This window comes from Meriones unguiculatus, chromosome 17, assembly GCF_030254825.1.
Source record: "Meriones unguiculatus strain TT.TT164.6M chromosome 17, Bangor_MerUng_6.1, whole genome shotgun sequence".
Classification (NCBI taxonomy): domain Eukaryota; kingdom Metazoa; phylum Chordata; class Mammalia; order Rodentia; family Muridae; genus Meriones; species Meriones unguiculatus.
This window is the reverse complement of record NC_083364.1, coordinates 28,951,478-28,969,587: the sequence shown is the minus strand read 5'-3', so window position 1 is coordinate 28,969,587 and position 18,110 is coordinate 28,951,478. Positions and strand designations below refer to the sequence as shown.

The 18,110-nt window shown below is 42.3% G+C and overlaps 1 protein-coding gene across 5 annotated transcripts in view; it reads right to left on the bottom strand.

Annotated features, from left to right (window-relative positions):
• Positions 1 to 18,110, bottom strand: part of Lpp (LIM domain containing preferred translocation partner in lipoma) — a 589,358-nt gene that overhangs the window by 152,055 nt on the left and 419,193 nt on the right. For all 5 annotated transcript variants that reach the window (XM_060370146.1, XM_060370150.1, XM_060370149.1 and 2 more), the window contains one exon: positions 1,840 to 1,966. In XM_060370146.1, coding sequence (XP_060226129.1) covers positions 1,840 to 1,966 — 127 coding nt within the window. The remainder of the gene's footprint in view (positions 1 to 1,839; positions 1,967 to 18,110) is intronic.

Below are 18,110 nucleotides of genomic sequence, written 5' to 3'. Positions count from 1 at the left end.
CAGGGCCAAAGAAGGGACCAGAATCAGATTTCTTTTTTCTTTCTTTCTTTTTTAGATTGTGTTTCAACACTTACTTGCTCGTTCTGTGTGTGCAGAGGTGCAGGGAGTGGGCTTGGAGGACATGTGAGCCACAGTATGCTTGTGGAGGTCAGGGGACAACTCCCAGCAGTCAGTTCTGTTTCACTATGTGGGCTCTAGGGATTAAAGGGTTGTCAGTCTTGGTGGCATGTACCTTTAACCTGCTGTCATCTTGGTTGTCAACATGACTCTCCAGGGACGAGGAAACCCTAATTAAAGAATTCTCTCTCATCAGACTGGCCTATGTGCCAATCTGTGACCAACGTGTCTATGGGTAAGTTTGCTGATGGCTAGCTGAGGTCAGAGGGGCTCGCCTGCTAGGCAGGTAGGGTTGGGCTGTGTAAGAGAGGTGGCTGCAGCCTGGTAGCAAGCCAAGAAGCATCGTTCCTCCATTATTCCTGCGTCAAGCTGCTGGCCCTGAGTTCTTGCCCTCAGTGATGAACTAACCTTCGAAATCAAAGAAGCCATTTCCTCCCCAAGTTGCTTTAGGTCATGGTGCTTATCAGAGTAACAGAAAAGCAAACTAGAAGACCAGCTGAGCCATCTCTGCAGCTCCAAAATCAGAGTTCCTCATTCCTGCTTCATAATTTTTTGGAGCTAAATCACATTGATATCCGTGCACATGAAGGATATGCTTTTGATATCCCAATAACTCCTATTCCAATCATTCCCAGCTTTGGCTCAGCGGCTCCAGTTTTCCTTTCACTTTGTATTCCGAACAGAAAGTTAAAGAAAGGAAATGAAGATAGGAAGTATTTAAGAATGCAAAAACCTGTTCAGTTCTCTACCTTTGCTCCTTTATTTATTACTGTGACCCCCATGGCCTTTCTCTACACATTCAAGAACCTACTCAGAAAGTATTTTGTGACAAGACCAACACCAAGTAGAGAATGAATGTTTCGACACTATTATGCCATTTAAATAATGGGTAAACTCAGTATCTTTTAAATGTAATCATAAAACTTGCTTTCCTATGTCACCCTTTTTAATACGTTACCAGTTTTAAATTTATTTCCCCAGAAATTTATTTTACTTACATGCTACAAAAATGCCATTTTTTATGAAACTGGAAGGCAAACAACCTCTGTATTTAAGACTGTTCTAAAGGGTTCATGTACAAGGATGACCAGCTCATTTATAAAGCATGTCCATTCTTCATTGTATCTAAGATCTGTGCAATCTGACCTGAGAGTTTGCAGGACTCTCACCTTTTCCTCCAAGTGCTCATCATCACTCGTGTGCTTGTGTCATCCCTTCTGCTTTACAATTCCCTTGAAAAGTTGTATCCACACAAAGGACATAAACCTCCAACTTGTACTAATGGAATAGATATAACATTACTGTTCCTAATTGTTCACAGTTTTGAAGAAGGAAGAAGTAAAAAAGAAAAAAAAATCAGAAAGATATAATATTTTTCCTCCAGAATTCAGTCCTGGTAAGGCTCAAAGAGAATAGAGTTAAGGAGTTAAGCAATATCAGATTCCACACTTCATACATAAATATTTAGAGCTACAAGGACACAATATGACATACTTTGGCCTTATGCAAAAGCTAGTGAATAGTAGAAATTGTGCCTTAATTTTACCTGTGAAATACCTCTAAGAGGTTTTATTTCTAGTTCAAGCTCATCAAGTTCCCTATTCGTGGTGATCTACTCAACGACGAACACTGGCGCGGGCACAGTGCTACCTCTCCTGCAGCAGATGTGAATGCTGCCTCAGTGGTGCTGATGGCAACCCATCAGCTCTAGGCCCCACTCACCAAAGTATTCATCAGCAGGTGGGTTTTCCATGTCATACAGCATCTTCTTGGTCAGGTGCTCGAGCTCATCTTCTGGGCGGAACGATGGGGCGACAGAAGGAGGTCCCATAGGTCCAGGGTGTCCACCCTGAAGGGAAGAAAACATATAACCATTTAATCGCAATCTAGACATCCACTGCAGCAATCAGCTCAGCCGAGGAGGCTTTGTACTGGGGAGGGAACACCGCATGTCCATCTATCTGTAGACTTGTGCTGTGCACTGGGATTCACTATTCACTTCGTGTCTGACCCTTAGCATTCACTTTATTCACTCGCCTTCTCTAGATGAATCTATTACGCATTAGAATCTGTGTTTCCAATTGCAGTAATCAAATGTTTCAATAACTGCTCAGAAGTTGCCACTTTATCGTTTGTGCATTAACTAGCAAGATGACCAACAAAGACCATACAATCCAGATGAAAGCCTTCAGGCACATCAGTAAAGAGCATCTGTTGAGAGTGCCCTGTCAGGGGTTAAGGGAAGAGTCCTAGGAGAGAACTCAGAGAAAAAAAAATAGATAAAACTTCTTAAACCCAGGCAAAAAATCCGAGGTGCGATGGTGTGATAGAAAGGTCCCAGGCACTGCAGTTTCCCGTTCAAATTCAACATTTGAGATGGGAAATGAGATGAGTCTTCTTTGTTCCTGGGATCTAAAGAGCAAAGGGATTTTATTCCAGTTAAGGAAGCTGAACAATTTTCCTTCCCAGAGCTGCAAGCAGGCAGACATCAGATGGGGCGAGTTGCTGGGGCAAGTCGCTGGGGCTGTTCAAGTAGGCAGGTGAGACTGAAGAACCTCAATGTAAGAGGATGAAAATTTGGGCAGGAAAGTGGAAATCCCAATGTGTGCAAAGAAAGGCAGGTCAGATATTTGAGGCAAAGTAGCTTTATGCTATCTGCACAAAAGGGAGCTGGCTAAATTTCCCTTTCCTACATTTTAATTTGTCATTGTCAATAGCACCCAGCATCTTTATTTGGAGAATTATGAAAAGAAAAATGCTGTTATTAACAGTTTAGAAACGAGGATAGCACTAGCCACTGTCAATGGGCAGAGATGTAGACAAGAGTATGCTTGCAACAGTTGGCACCGAGTGTCTGCCTTCAGAAACTCTGAGTGACATGTGACGCGTGCACAAAACATAACGCTGAAAAATTGCAAGCGGAACCACAGTTACGCTGGAAACCAAACCACTAATTATTACAAGTTATGTCTTATGATGAAGAGCCTAGATGGTTTCATAGTATACCTGAATTTTGTCTATGAAGCTCTCCTCCCACCCTTTCCCCAATTCAGTATACAACACTGAGCCCCCATGGAATGAAAGCTGGGAAACTGCAATATTTCTTAGGTCAAAGTTGACTTTTTACCCCGAGGAAGATAGCCTACAACACTATCTGAGTTCAACCCTGTAAGAAGTTTAGTATTTTGCTTTTCACCCTGATAGGCGGATTATCTCTGTAATTTCTCCCTTCCAATACAGATCAAGGTTCGTGATGTCTTATTGAAAGTGAACAACTATGTTCAACTTACTAATTTTCAAAGGAGCAGTTCATAGCACAGGTTAACCTGAGAAGGGTCACGGAGATGGGATGATTTCGACTGTCTTCTGAGCTTTCATTGCGAACTAGAAGTGTGAACAGTGGTGGTGAAACATTCACTGTGATCCAATGATTCCTCACTTGCACGGTCCTTCCCAAGATGCTTGCTTTCACATGTAAGCAATCTCAGATGCTTAGAGGATGGCCCTCTCCACATGTAAGCCTGCTTTGCAGATGAGAAAACTGTGTAGGGCATGCAGGCAAGTGGGCCCTCCTTTGGTGGACCACCTCTGAGAAACAGCAGGTGCAGACTCCAGGGTGCTTATGTGTTACACAGCAATACATCTCAGCGTCTTGAGAAAAGAGATGTCCTTTCAAATATTCATATTAATTACCAGTATTGTGTTCTTTGGAATGCCTGAATCACTTAGTGAAGGCACAAGAGCATCCTAGGTTATGCAGGTGAGTTGTCAAAGGGATGAACTTCAGACAACTCCAAACTTTTCTGAACCTACACTTCCTTAAAAATTGCTAAGTGCCAAGAACTACAAATACCATCTCAAATTATTGAGAGTGTCTACCTCTGATAACTTAAGAGCAGTAGAAGAAAAAGATCCACAGGAGACCATGACAGAAATGTGTAAACACTAAGAAGCAGTACCCTGGCATGCCAGGAGCAGGCTGCTGGGAGCCAGGAACCTTTGTTCTTGAAGGATAAATTAATTTCCTAAGACAGAGGAAGGAAAGGAAAAGGAAAGGAGCACAGAAACAGGGAACATGGAACAAATGGCAAAACTTAAGAGAGGAAAAGAGCCATAATGAAGACAGCAGCCAATGCCAAGTCTTCATTTTAGGGAGGAGAAAACTATTCTGAGATTTTCAAGTGGTAGTTACCTTTGTTAAAGTTATGCTCACAGCGGAACAGTTTTACATCGCAAGGTTATTTAAAAATGCCGTCAGGGTTGGGCGGATGGCTCAACTTCCTCTCCCACCATGAGAACTTTAATTCAGACCCTAGGAGCTACAACCTGAGTTCCATCCCCAAGATCCACATGGTCGAAGGAGAAAAAAGACACTCACAAGTTACCCTCTGACTTTCACATGCACACCACGATACTCTCCTCTAAATAAAGAAAGAAATGTAAAACAAAATAAAAACACCCCATACCCAGCAAGGTAGCTCGGGCACTAAAGGGACCTGTCTCCCAGTATGATCCTCTACAATGTTTATCCCCAGCATACCCATGGTAGAAGGAAAGGGCCCACTCCCTGGAGTTCTCCACCAGTCTCCATGTGTGTGCCATGGCCGATGTGTTTAAAACCATCATAAAACAAAACCAAACACAAGCCTGAGGACTAGGAAGTAATGACACCCAAGGTTATACTCTGGCCTCTATAGCCATGCACATATGAGTGTGTGCATGTGCAAGCACACACACATATACACACGCACACAGACATGCATGCACACACAGTGAAAATACATCCAAAGTTGTACTCTACACCCAGGTGCAATGACTACATGCACGTGTGAGAGTGCGCACACACACTAGCGCACACACACGCCCATGCGTATGGACATACTAAAAATTTACTCAGACAGCGGGGTACTTCTGGGCAATGTGTAACGAATAGAGTTTTAAAGAACTTTGATATTTACTCAAGGTGCCTAACTACTGCTTTCTTTCCTGTCCTTAGGCACACATGAGGCCTTGCAGATTCCCAGTCAGAAGTTGCCAGGTGAGGCAGGAGAAGGTGGAGGCTTAGTATTTCAATTACTGGACACTGATACCTTCAAAGGCCAATGCTGAGTGGTGTTATGCACTTGCATGTGTGTGGATATATATGTGTATATGTGTGTATCTATAGGTACATGTGTCTATCTATCTATCTATCTATCTATCTATCTATCTATCTATCTGTAATTTCTCAGATAAAGGATCCAACTATCTACAGGTTCTGGTCTGCACCCTTAAACTTGCCCAGGCAAGTGTCCTCAGAGAAGACATATTAGGATGGCAAATGTACCCTCCTGGGCAAGTCTATGTTTTTGCTGAGTGTTATGGGTGGGGGTGTACATTACAAATGGGCAGAATCCTTGCTCAACCACGAAGTTTGGGCATATTAATAATACAGCAAACAGCAACTTCTATGGAGCACAGTCACATAACATTTCATTATGCTTGAAGTAGTTTGTCTAGTCTTATACAGGGTATGAGTATATTATCACAAGGTTACAAAGCTGTTGGGAGCCTCCTTAAGATTTTTCTGTCTTTAACCTGACTAAAGGCTTTTACTGAATTATTTTCATTTCAAACTGGGCCTCGGTTTCTCCACATATGAAATCCCATTCTCAAAGATTCCTTGATTCTGCCCCACCATATATTTGTGATCATAATGTAGTGTGACATTGTCCACCTTGAGAGTGAAATGGCACCTCTCTATTTAGAGACAGTTTACAGTCTGTAAAAAAGGATGCACACTGAGTCAGTGGAAAGCTCATTACTATAGATGTTTCCATTGTGAGAGGACGTAAACCACTTGTCAGCATCCTCTGAAGCATCCAGAGCTTCATTCAGTGTTCCGAGTCTGAGTAAGCAGCGGGGAGCCTGGAGGGTTTCTGCAACCTACTGAACTTTCACTACACGCAGCTTTCGAAATCAGGAACCTATGAAGGTTAACCACTTTATCCCCCATGCCCTTTCCTTGGGTAGAGAAGGAAAGTTTCCAACAACACCCATTTTGGGGAGGTGGGGGTGGTGCACCAGCCTCTCAAGTTACTGGTGATGACCTTGCTTTGGGTCGGTTTTCTCGTGTGTCCTTACCTGCTGTTGATTTCTTGCCTACAAAGGACTACACACCTGAACTTACCGAGTCAGAATCTTAGAGAACTGTACTATCCAGGGAAATAAAACTGCAGGAAAAGGCAGCCAAAATATACAGAAAGATTCTATGATAATGAATACTCTATCATTTTTGGTAGCAAAGATGCTCATTTTTCTTGTCCATTTGTAATGATGTACAAGAGGTTCCTTCTCTTAGAAGGAAAATGACTTCAATTATGTGTTCTTGTAAAAAGAAACATTGAAATTATCTTCTTTTCAAAAGGTAGAATTAGCCCCATTTTAGAGCTGAAAGCCTGCCAGAATATATATAATATATATATATATATTCCTGATAGCGTCCCCCCCAGCATTTAGCTGTGTCAAGTTTGCACTTTGCAATTTCCTGTGGCTTCTTCTACTTCTAGATTCTTACTAAATGTCCCTCTTTACTCTTCATGCCTCCCTGTATAAAGGGAGGAGGGCGGACAGTATCCTGGGATGCCAGTTGTGTGTTGGGTTATAGCAACTGACACCAACAGATCATGGGGAAGCCATGTGGTAGGAGAGGGAGACCTGCCTGATCATTGCCAGCGTGACTCTAAAACCTCTACTCTGTCCTGTCCTTGTCCTCATGCTGTGTATTGTTGTCTTTAAACCACAGTTCTCAAGCTAAAGATGCAGTCCCTGGAGAAGACTGATGAATCTCTATTTCAGCAAGATGGGCTTGTGGAACAGCTACTACAACCAACCAAGGGAAAGGTTAGGCATTCATGAGGAGACTGCAGTGCTAGCACACCAAGGTTTTACGATGCTCTGCTACCTCCCATAGCTGTTCTACTCTCCCAGGTCAGAGAGCACCTATGCTTGCTGACTTTGAGTCCTGATATCTTCGAATCCCCTAAGATTTTGCTTTTCTATTACTGATATTCTCATCTATATGCTGGAATAATTTATCTAATTCATACGAAGAAGCACTGTATTATAATAAGCTTGGCTGTTACAATCACTAGAGAAGAAACATAGAGCTCAATGGCGATTTTCTTCTTGAAGGAAGTGGAATGTTTGTTTACTGGTCTTTCCAGTGACCCACACCACGTTTCTATCAGTGAGGTATTCCTGATTTTCAGGTTGTTTTATCAGTTTACATAATAACTATGAGTACTTTTGACCATCAGCCTCCCCAAAACTGACATTGGAATGCATGCTTTGTCCTCCAATTTGGTCCTCCAAATTGCTGACCTTCCTATCCAGTGCCTTTGACACGGAAACATAAAACAGCGACAAAGGGTCATATTGGATGGAGAAGGGAGTAACCTTCCTCCCCCTTGTCTGCCGGATGAGTCCCTGGCAGACAAGCCATAAATAGTGATGTCACAACTACCCAACAGACAAAAGCTAGGAAAAACTACTAGGTACCTCCACTGGCAGCTGCAGAGAAAGTGAATCCACAGATCTGTAGTAAGCCTAATCATAGAAATCACCCTACTGTTCCATTTCTAGTCCCTCCCAGGGCAACTCCAGAGGAGAAAGCAAGCTAACCCTGGGAATGAGAGGAGCCCCACTCAATTTGCTCTACAGGAGGCTAATAGAACCTACTTCTGTAACACTGTGATGGCTAAAATCTATAAGCTTTCTAGCCTATCAGTGAGGTTTAACACATTATGTAAATAGATCTGCCATTAACAAAGGCAGACAAATGCAAGGGAGATGACACAAAAATCTGACGCATGGAATAAACGGTTTGTAGTTGCATTTTCAAAGCAAGCCATATCTTTGCTATGCCCCACCTTAGGTGGCAGTGGCTTCCTAGAGGAAAAGGTTTCATCTTAATTTGGTGGCCTGGAAAAATGTAGTAGCTATTTGCTCCTTTGCTGGGAAGAAGGGTTTCATGACATGTGTTGTTGGCACAGGGGTGAGAGGGTGGGGGTGGAGGGGTTTATTGTTGGAATGCACACCCACTGATTGCTCGAGACAGGGTCTCATACAATCTAGGCTGGCATTGCCCTTGACATACAGTGAGGCTGGCCTTAACCCCCTTCATTTTCCTCCCTCCGTCTCCTAAGTGGAGGCATTATAGGTGTGTACCACTGGGCCTGGCAAGAAACTATACTTTTAATACACAGACACCATAGTGTGTCTCTTATCCAGTTGCCTTGACCTTGTTTTTAACTTGCTGTCTGTTCAAAATGAGGTTTCAGCAGTCACTTGTTATTAAGTACTTAGATTGCCCATGTTTCTGTCTACTATAATTTTCAGAGTATATTAAAACAGTGTATAGCATAGATGACAAATTGACTCTGAGCAAAAAAAAACCCAAAAAGCAGATACTAGAAGAAGTCCAGCAAAGTATCAGTGAGGTTTATGGCAGGATGGATTATAAGTAGTTTATTTTAAAATAATTTTAAAGTGTCTACATAGACTATAGTACATTAAATAGCTTTTAGAAAAGTAATATATATATGTATATATATATATATTTACTTTTTGCAACATGAGTTTCTAGTCTTTTTTCTTTAGTATTTTTAGTATGAGACCAGGAGAGCAGGGAAATCTGGAGTGTGGACAGGTTGGAAAAAAAAAATAAAACAAAACAACAACAACAAAAACCCAAACCGAAAGGACTGAGCTTCTCAGTCTTCTATGAGCAGAAACACTTTCCCACTGCACAAGCTGTTTCTAGCGAGTGGAACTGACAGATGCCTGAACGTGACACAAGACACTGAAATAACATGCAAATCCCGTTTTCAGTTTTAATATGCAAATATGGTGCTTGGAACATCACTTTCCATGGCTGAGGTAAATTTCTGTTTTTGAGTTTTTCGTGGGAAATGCAAACCAGCAAACAAAGGGTTAACTGCCCGAGCCTCACCTAAACACGAGGTGGTTTTCATTTGAGTCAGAGGGGTGCCTTGCTCAGCAATCCAGGGCACCTGGGATGCAGAGAAAGGGCCAGTGCTCAGTAATGTTGAAAACGCCACCCTCTATAAACAAGTCTGCCCTTTGACAGAGGATCACATTGGAGACTGCAGGGACTTTTAAGCAAGGTGCCTAGTGAATAACAGGATTTTTTTTTTTTTTTGACCCATGAAGAGCAAAATCAAAGGAGCTCAGCATGCCAGAAACATAAACATCTGGATAGAGACAAAATGGGGAACGAGTCAACAATCCTTGATCCCAGGGCATCCAGGTGGTAGGGAACCTGTAGGCTCTAATTACATCTGTAGGAAATGAGTGACTTAAACCCGCACCAATATCCGTGACTAGTGCGGTGTGAAGGCAGTCGTCACAACGGCTGTGATGCGTCCAGCTCAACAATCTATATTTCAGTCAGAATAATCAAGGTATGTGAAGGAAAAACAAAAGAGCAAAGCAAAAAGCTGAAAGCTGGCTGCAATCAGTGTGACTGAGGTGCTTAAGGCCTGAGTTCTCGACTCCCCTCCCTTGTTAATTCCATACCCACTAATCAATGATTGATACCCAGGACAAGATGCTAATTTTATCAAATATGTATTAGTTGCTTCAAATATAGATGTGTGTTGGAAGAACCTATCTCATGAGTTAAGTAGGATGGCCTGTATAAGCCACCGCATCCTGTGGCAGAAGAGAACTTGGCTCCTTAACCACTTTCAGGTTGAGTGAATGGTACTGCAAAAGCATCACTGGGTAATATGGACTCCAGAGGACAGCTAGGCCCTTGTAGCAAAAATATGACAAGAGGACCAGGGGCTTGAATGAGGATCTGGAGAGAAAGAGAGAGAGAGAGAGAGAACTCAGTGCGGATAAACCACTGTCAGATTAAATTTCCCTTGGATTTCTTTACCCCTCCTCCCTCAGTCTAAAAGCAACCCGGAGCAACACTGACAATCTTACTGTCACAGGATGGGCCTGGGGTTTCCTTTTCCCTTCCCCACCCCTATCTTTCCTTATTCACTAAGAAGAAATAAATCAAATCAGTGGTTTGTTAACTGACTCTGGAGAGTGATTTAGACAAAACCACACCCATGCGTGGCAGGGCTACAAGGTAAGTCTGAGCCTCCTGATCCTAGCTCGGTGTTTTTCCACTGATTTACAGCCATCTTTATATATTCATTTAGAAATATGAAACTTACATGATCTATCATAAAGGTTAATCAAGACAGTCAACCTCACTGATTAAAGCATGATGCTAATTATACCAGAGGCTGGAGACTAACGTGGCCCCTTTTACTTTCGGGAGCACTGATTGTGGTGTAATGGAGAAAGTGTGGGCTTTGGGGGCAGAGCAATGTGAAATCGCACCACTCACTCTGTACATTTCACAAGTTTTTTAAGTTTATTTATTACTTATTTTTGGTTAGACCTACCATCAGTTTCTCCAAGTATACATGCCACGAGGGATAGGCATGGAAAGGGGAAATAGAGGCCCCATTTCAGAGCCATCGTGAGTAGTACGCAGATGATACATGGCATGTGCTAGTATTTAACCGTGGCTCGTGATTATTTGTGTTAAATGTTCACACAGCCTGTCAAATCTGAGCAATGGATGTCTTTCAAACGTGGCAGGAAGGTGGATGAGAGAGCGCTGACGACTTAGCGCCATTCATCCACACTGCAGCAGGGGGAAGGACTACCATGATCTGATCCCGGCTATAAAGGCGAAGGGAATGGCCATGTCCAGTCAATCAGCCATGCAGCGTCACCCCATTTCTACCAAAGGAATGCTTCCGTGAGTTCTGAGCGCTAGGCACGCATTAGCACTTAGCTTACCTGTTTATTGCTTTATAACTCGGGAAATTGAAAGCAATTAAGGCGTACTTAGTTAGCGGGTGCCAGATAATGTTCGAAATATTGAAATTCAATAAACAGTTCATTTAATCACCAAGCAACTTTGATAGGCAGTCACACTGATTTGCAAAGGGGAGAAACTGAGGCACGAGTAAGTTGAGAGTGAGTGAAGAACCCGGGCTTTAACTCAGGCCTGGGTGTCCTAGAAACTGATACTAACCACAAAAAAGTGCCCAGCCTCTCAACCCAGCTACATTTTCCTCACAATAGGGTTTTTATAAACCCTCACCCTTAAGGAACTTAATTATGAATTACAAAGTAACACCAGTGGAAACTTTCTTTGGAGAAAAGACTCCTTTTTCTGCACAAAGATGACAGCCAAGCGATGAAAGGCATCTCTATGCAGGTTTGATAACAGAAGCGCAAGCTCCCAATGCTGTTTTAACATCTCCATTTACAATTAAGCACAATCAACCTGCTTTTCAAAAGCCATTTCCTTCATCACTGTCACATGCAAGGGTCAACACAAAACCTCAGAAGAGAAGAAAATAAAACCCGTAAAAAGTCTTTTATATAACAAGCTCAAGTTCAGGGTCATCTCCCAATGTCTTGTGTGATAATATCTCCTGATGGGTTCTAGCCTGATGATGGATAAAATATTGGGGAAACAGCCAGGACCTCTCTAAAATCCAGGAGGCAACTCTAAATTCACCACATTAGCTGGGTTTTCAGAAACAAATCTCACTAGAGATTGATGAATCCTCAGATTAATACTTTTTTTAAAAAAGGAGAAATGGGGGGAAGTTGTGCTGTTGAAGGTTATAAAAAAAATGGACGGTGAAGCTGAGAAGAAACATCAGATCAGAATAGCAGATCTAACTCAAAACTGCTTTATTGCTCCTTCCACCCCAGAAGGCTCTCTCGGAACTGTGGCACACTCAGGATGCTCTGCAAAGCATGCCCATTCCCGTCAAGAATCTTGGGAGCCCTAATCTACATTGAGGCATTATGTGAGGTCCCAAGATGGAAGTGCTATAAAGCGAAAATCATGGCTGTTATTCTTGGCGAGCATACACAGACTGGCAACAGCTGGCACTGACAGATGCGGTCTGCAGCGAGTCCCACGTCTGGCTGTGCTATGCCACCCCTGTGCTGTGTTCTTTTTCTGGACCAGCAAGGGGCGTTCCTCCTTGATTCATGTACCCCATGGGCGGAATGCGGTCAAGGTGAGGGTAAGGCTCTAGTAAGTGAGGATCAAGGCCTCTGCTGCCTGCTCTTTCCACTGCTATTTCCCTGTGACCGACTTTCTAAGAACAAACACTACTGGTTTATGGAAAGCCTTTTCTTCACTTGGGGCATTGTGAAAACTTGGGAGTCGCAACAGTAATATTTATAAAATCGCTACATTGTATATGAACTCTTCCTTTAATCTTAGGAATAAGCTAGTGAAGGAAGTGATTTTGAGGTTTTTTTAATTTATATTTCCTTTTGTGGCTTTAAAAAGGTGTATTTTAAGTTAGCCATGCAAACATCACTGTAGCACCTTCACATATATAAATCATTATATTTTATTTTCATTGGCTTCTTCCCTCTAGCTGGTTCCTTTTTTTTTTCTTACTTTTTTTTTAATTTTAATGATTTATTTGTTTAGTTACTATCTATTTATTATGTAGTGCACACAAGTGCCAATGCCTGTGGAGAAGAGAGGTGCTAAGTCCCTCCAGAACAGTGGGTCACAACCCCTGGGCAGGGGGGGGGAATCACATGTCAAATATCAGATATTTACATTACAATTCCTAACAGTAGCAAAAATTAGAGTTACGAAGTAGCAGCAAAATAAGTTTACTTGGTTGGGGGTCCTCACAACAGGAAGAACTGTATTACAGAGTTGCAGCACTAGGAAGGTTGAGAACCACAGCTCCAGAGCTTGAGTTAAAGGTAGCTGTGCGCTGCCATTTGTGGGTGCTGGGAACTCAGGTTCTCTATAAAAGCAGTGGCTATTCAACTGCTGAGCCACCTGTCTAGCTCCTTTATAATATTCCTGTTGCTATTTTGCCCTCCGGCTTTCTTACTCCATACATTCCATTTCCTCACATCACAAATGAGGAACTGGGAAGTAATGAAGTGAAATAAATCATTCAAGATCACAGAGCCATCGTAAGGAGGGGTAGGATTTATGATGAACCACACGGATTCTAGGAACTTCTTCTCCTAGAGGCTGAGAAGGTGATCTAGGGTGTTAGTAGGATCAGAATGAAACGGATGTGCTGTAACCGAGTCCTCCACGTACAAACCACGGATTACCACAGAGCTTTCTCCAACATTTCACTCTGGGCAATATGTAGAAACCATGTTATCACTGGCTCATTATTTGTCTGATTTACAAATGTAGTTCAGCCACCGAGCCAGGTCATTTAGCATCCTCTCCACCCCACTGAGCAGGCTTCATGTTGAGTCTTTAGTGTCTGGTACTTCGTGACCATCCGTGAAGGCTTCTGGAGAAGAGCAGGAGACATGAAGTGTGTGGAGCACACTGGTGTAACCTGGCACAATTCCAATTACAGTGAGATGATCATAAATGAAACAGTCCTTATAGAAGAATCTTAACGAAGCTCCTTGCAGGTGTTTTGCTAGAGAGACTGATGAGATACGGCCCCTGTCCTCATGGAGAGAAGGAAAGGAAGAAACAAGTTATGTGCAATTTTTCTCCTCCATAGAAAAAGGGATCTTGAAGTTGGGGTGATGGATGCTCATAAGAGAAGTAACATTTGAACTATGTCTTAGGTAGATGTGGAATTGGGACATGTAGAGAGGTAAAAAAAAATGGCATTTTAGGTAAGGACATGATGAGGAAGAACAAGTGTATCAGGCTGGCAGTAACTTTTCCCTCAGGTCAGTAGGGGGTCAGGCTGTTTACTTTCTCTCTGTTCCTCATTTTCTTTATTGTCTGCGCTGAGCAGGAAGATGGCAGTATATTTTTATGAAGGGGTGGAAACTGTCTACTGGTTGCATCAACCCACACAAATGGGTTGCTGAGCGAGCTGTCTGCAGATCACCTCAGGACCGTGGCACAGCAGGCCAGCTGTTCCAGACGAGGCCAAACATTACTCACTAAAATGCATGCTCTTGCTGATGATTTTTTTAAAAGTGATTACTTTAATGAGAGGCTACAGAAAATGAGCCTGAAAGAGGCTGTGGTGATTTCTGATGCCAACAACTCAGGACGCAGAGGAAGGCTGGGGTGGAGAAATCTGGGTGCCCTGGGACTTCACTGAGATGGTCATGCTTCCATATGACAGAGAGAAAGAGTAATAACGGAAGCTGGGTTTACTTTTATTTCCCCCCCCCTTTGGCAGTTTCCATCGACTTGTGAAAGTATTTTTATGTGCTGACTTTACATAAGAGCTTGAAACAGTCTCCATCCACGGCTAAGGCACCCACATTCCTGTGAAGGGGACACCTTCATACAATGCTGACGCTATCACACAGGACACTTGAAAGGGTTCAATGTCAAATGCCTCTACAACTTGATCTATAATCATAGGTAGTAACTGGGGATCAGGAGTTTCTCTCTTTCTTTTTTTTTTCTTTGTTTGCTTGTTTCTTCCTCTTCCTCCTTTTTCTCCTCCTCCTCCTTCTTCTAATAAAAAAAAAATGTATAGAAATACAGAAAGTAAGACATAGCAGCCTGGCCAGTAAGAATTTAAGATTCTTCTCTGCCATAAAGCTTTCGTCCTCTTCACACATTCTTTTCAACAAATTATGCAGCAGAATCAACATCATTCAAACATTAAGATGCACAAAAGAACCCACAAATCCCTACCACACATCTCTACTATCCTTCAACATGATAGTTAAAAGTTTTAAGATTTGGTTATTTTATGTCTGCATGTGTCTTTGCCTGCATTCATGTATGTGTACCATGCTCATGCCTGGTGCCTATGGGTGTCAGAAGAAACTATTAGATCTCCTGTTATTGGAGCTACAAATGGTTGTTAGCCACCATGTGGATGCTGGAAACTGAACCTTGGTCCTCTGCAAGAGCAATATATGCTCATAACTGTAGAACCATGACAACTAAAATTTGCTAAGACAAGATCTACTCTAAATGCTTGCAAGGTACCCACTTTCCCTGCTTAGGTGTTTCCCCTTTGCTCTCATTCAGCATTGGGGATGGAGAGCCCCCAGGTGTGAGCAGAGCACTCTCGCTACTGCAGCTAAGTCCAAGCCTGCCACAGCCCCTGGCCTCAGCACAGTGTAGAATGCTTGCAGTGTGTCACTGCTGGTATGTTTCCCCTTCTCTATTTCCAGACTTTAGCCCGCGCTGTTAGTCTGTATTCATAATTATAAGTGAAAATTTGTTGGTCCAAATTGCACGGACTGAGCAGAGAGGCGGCAGATGCTACACCGGTAAGACCTTGAATGTAGAAGTGAGAATAAGGCGTGCTACGGAATACCTCAAGGTTCAACAGTTCAAACTGACATTAAGGTACAGTTGATACTGTTATCCTATAAGAAAGTGTATACATTCAAGAGGCTTACACGGAGACAAAGAGTCACATATAAAGGTGATACTGAAATGAAGAAACAGAGACCAAGGCTCTCAAGCTGAGGTCTAACTAGTAGGGCAGGAAGAATAAGACTCTCAGCCAGGTCTGTCTGTTCTGACGTTGTGTTCTTAGCAACTAAAGTACCTGCGGAAGGAGAAGAGATGCAGCAAGCAAGGTCACAGAGGCAGTCCTCTCCCTGCATGTGATTTCGACTACCGAGATTTGGGTATATATTTATAGAGCCCATCTACGTTTCTGACAAGCTATTTACCATCCTTTAGAATGTGTTATTACTTGTGAGAGAAGGGAATGTGAAATTAGGCCAACTTCTCTTCTAATTTGTAGACTGAAGAAACACTGAAGAGGTTCTTTGAGAAATTAGAGGTAAACCCTGCTAATAAATTTCTTTAGACAAATGGAGCAGATTCTTTGAATAATGTGTGATTTTCTTTTTACATCAACAGATACCTCATGCTACTACAGAAAACTTAGACTCAGTTTTACCAAGATCTAATTCCTAAACAGCAATAGCAGGGGACTGGATCTTGTGACTGAGATGCTCTGTGGTGCAGCAAAATTGGATTCAGAAACCAGGAGAGCACAGTGTAACCTAGCCCACATCTCAGCATCCTATTCTGGAGTACACTGGTTCTATTTTGGATAAAGTAGGTTTGGACATGACTGGCCTCTGGGAGCAATATGTAACTACTTAAGAGCTTGTTAAGCACAAATATCGACAATACTCTGAATGGAAGACAATGCTCGTGACTGACAAGGTTTATCTTATCAAGGTCACAGGCTTCTTTTCATAAGCCAAAGAAGCAATCCTTAACATCCTGCTCCGACTTTTCTAAACCATAAGGCAGAACTCCCATAAGCTCAGAGTTCCCAATGTGTTAGCCAGATAAAAATGACTAGCATCTCCTTCTTTCCACTTCTCTGAGCCATTAGCAGATCATCCACAAACAGATAGAAGCACAGTGAGCTGCAGGACTTCAGGCCAGTCACAGCTTCTCTGATTCTTAGTCATGTCTCATGATCCAGTGACTATCGTGAAGGGTAACAACTCCTACCACAGGGACTTCAGAGACTTTATTTGGAATGAGTGAGTAATGAATTGTAAAAATGCTCTGAAAAATAAAGTTTCAAGCACCGACTGGAGATAGCCAACAACCTCTTTGAGAATGACTGTCACTTGCAAATACAATTGATTACATAAGCGCAATCAAATCAACTTTTCTTGCCAAGAAATTTGGTTCTCCTTGGTGAAATAATAGCATTTTGGCCAGAGAGTAAATTTCATCATTTTCTTTTGACTTTGGTTCTGACTTTTGCAAAGGGCCTGCCTGGGATTCAGAGACCAGAGCAGAAGCCTGGCCCTGGCCATTAGCCTACAGCCTAGAGTATATGAATTGACCAAGCAGAGAATGAATCTGCTGCTAACCAAACCAGTTATCGGATGTCAGCTTTAATTCCTCCCATCCCCAGGGCATCAAGGGATGAGCCAGACTGTGGTTCACTGAGCACCAACATTAAGCAGAAGAAAACTTGTCAACTTTTCTCTTTCTTTTCTCATTCAATCTTTCTACATTCCATTCTCCCAAAGAGATCACATATCTGGAATGATTACCATATAAGCACTAGGGCAAGATTACAATCTAAGCTTAATTCTGAATCATGGTCACCTTTTCAGATGAATTCAAGTGCCTGCCCTCCAGGAGCTCACAATCTAGTGGGAGAATCAGAAAGGCAACTCAATAGACTGTGAGCTCCTTGAGGGTAGGGACCGTCTTTATTCTTCCTTGTCTCGTTACTAAGAGTGACGTCTGCCATGAAAACAGGCATTCCATAAGTTCTAATTGAAAACGAGCCACAGAAAACATTATTTTTTTTAAAAAAAATCACAAATATAGCCACATTACCAATTTCTCTTCTCAAGATTCCTTTTTAGTTCATATATTACTATTACTTAGGAAGTGCATGATAGCCTGCCTTAGTCTACTCTTCCATATTCTGCGTATACTACCTCCTCCAATTATCCTGGCATGCAGGTGATGATCTGCATGAACAAGCAAATGTGAGAAAGGACATAACTGTACTGCATCTGAGTCATGAATAGAACATCTTATAAATACCAGGGGCAGGTCAACCAACTGAGGGCATCTGTAAGGCCCCAGAGAAGACAATGATTGATCTGGACCACTTAACTCTAAAATCCCAAAGGCTAAATGACATTGCATAAGAAAAATTCAATCCTCTTTTACATTAATTAGGCAGATGACATCAGAACAAAACATTCTTCTTTAGACTAGAATATGAGTTATGCCAAGTTCTACCTTCTAAAGGATATGGGTTTCAGCCAAAAGCCCATCATAGAGATTATTGTTTTTCTCCTCTCAAGTACTTAGAGGAAATTAAGTCTTCTTTGGCATGCAGCAGTTCTCAGCAAGGTCATGGGTCCTTCTACAGTGGGATCTGGGGCAGTTAAGGTAAGCACTCCACCAACAAAAAGAAGACATGTCAGTTATTCTTGAAGATAAGAGAACCAGTTAACCA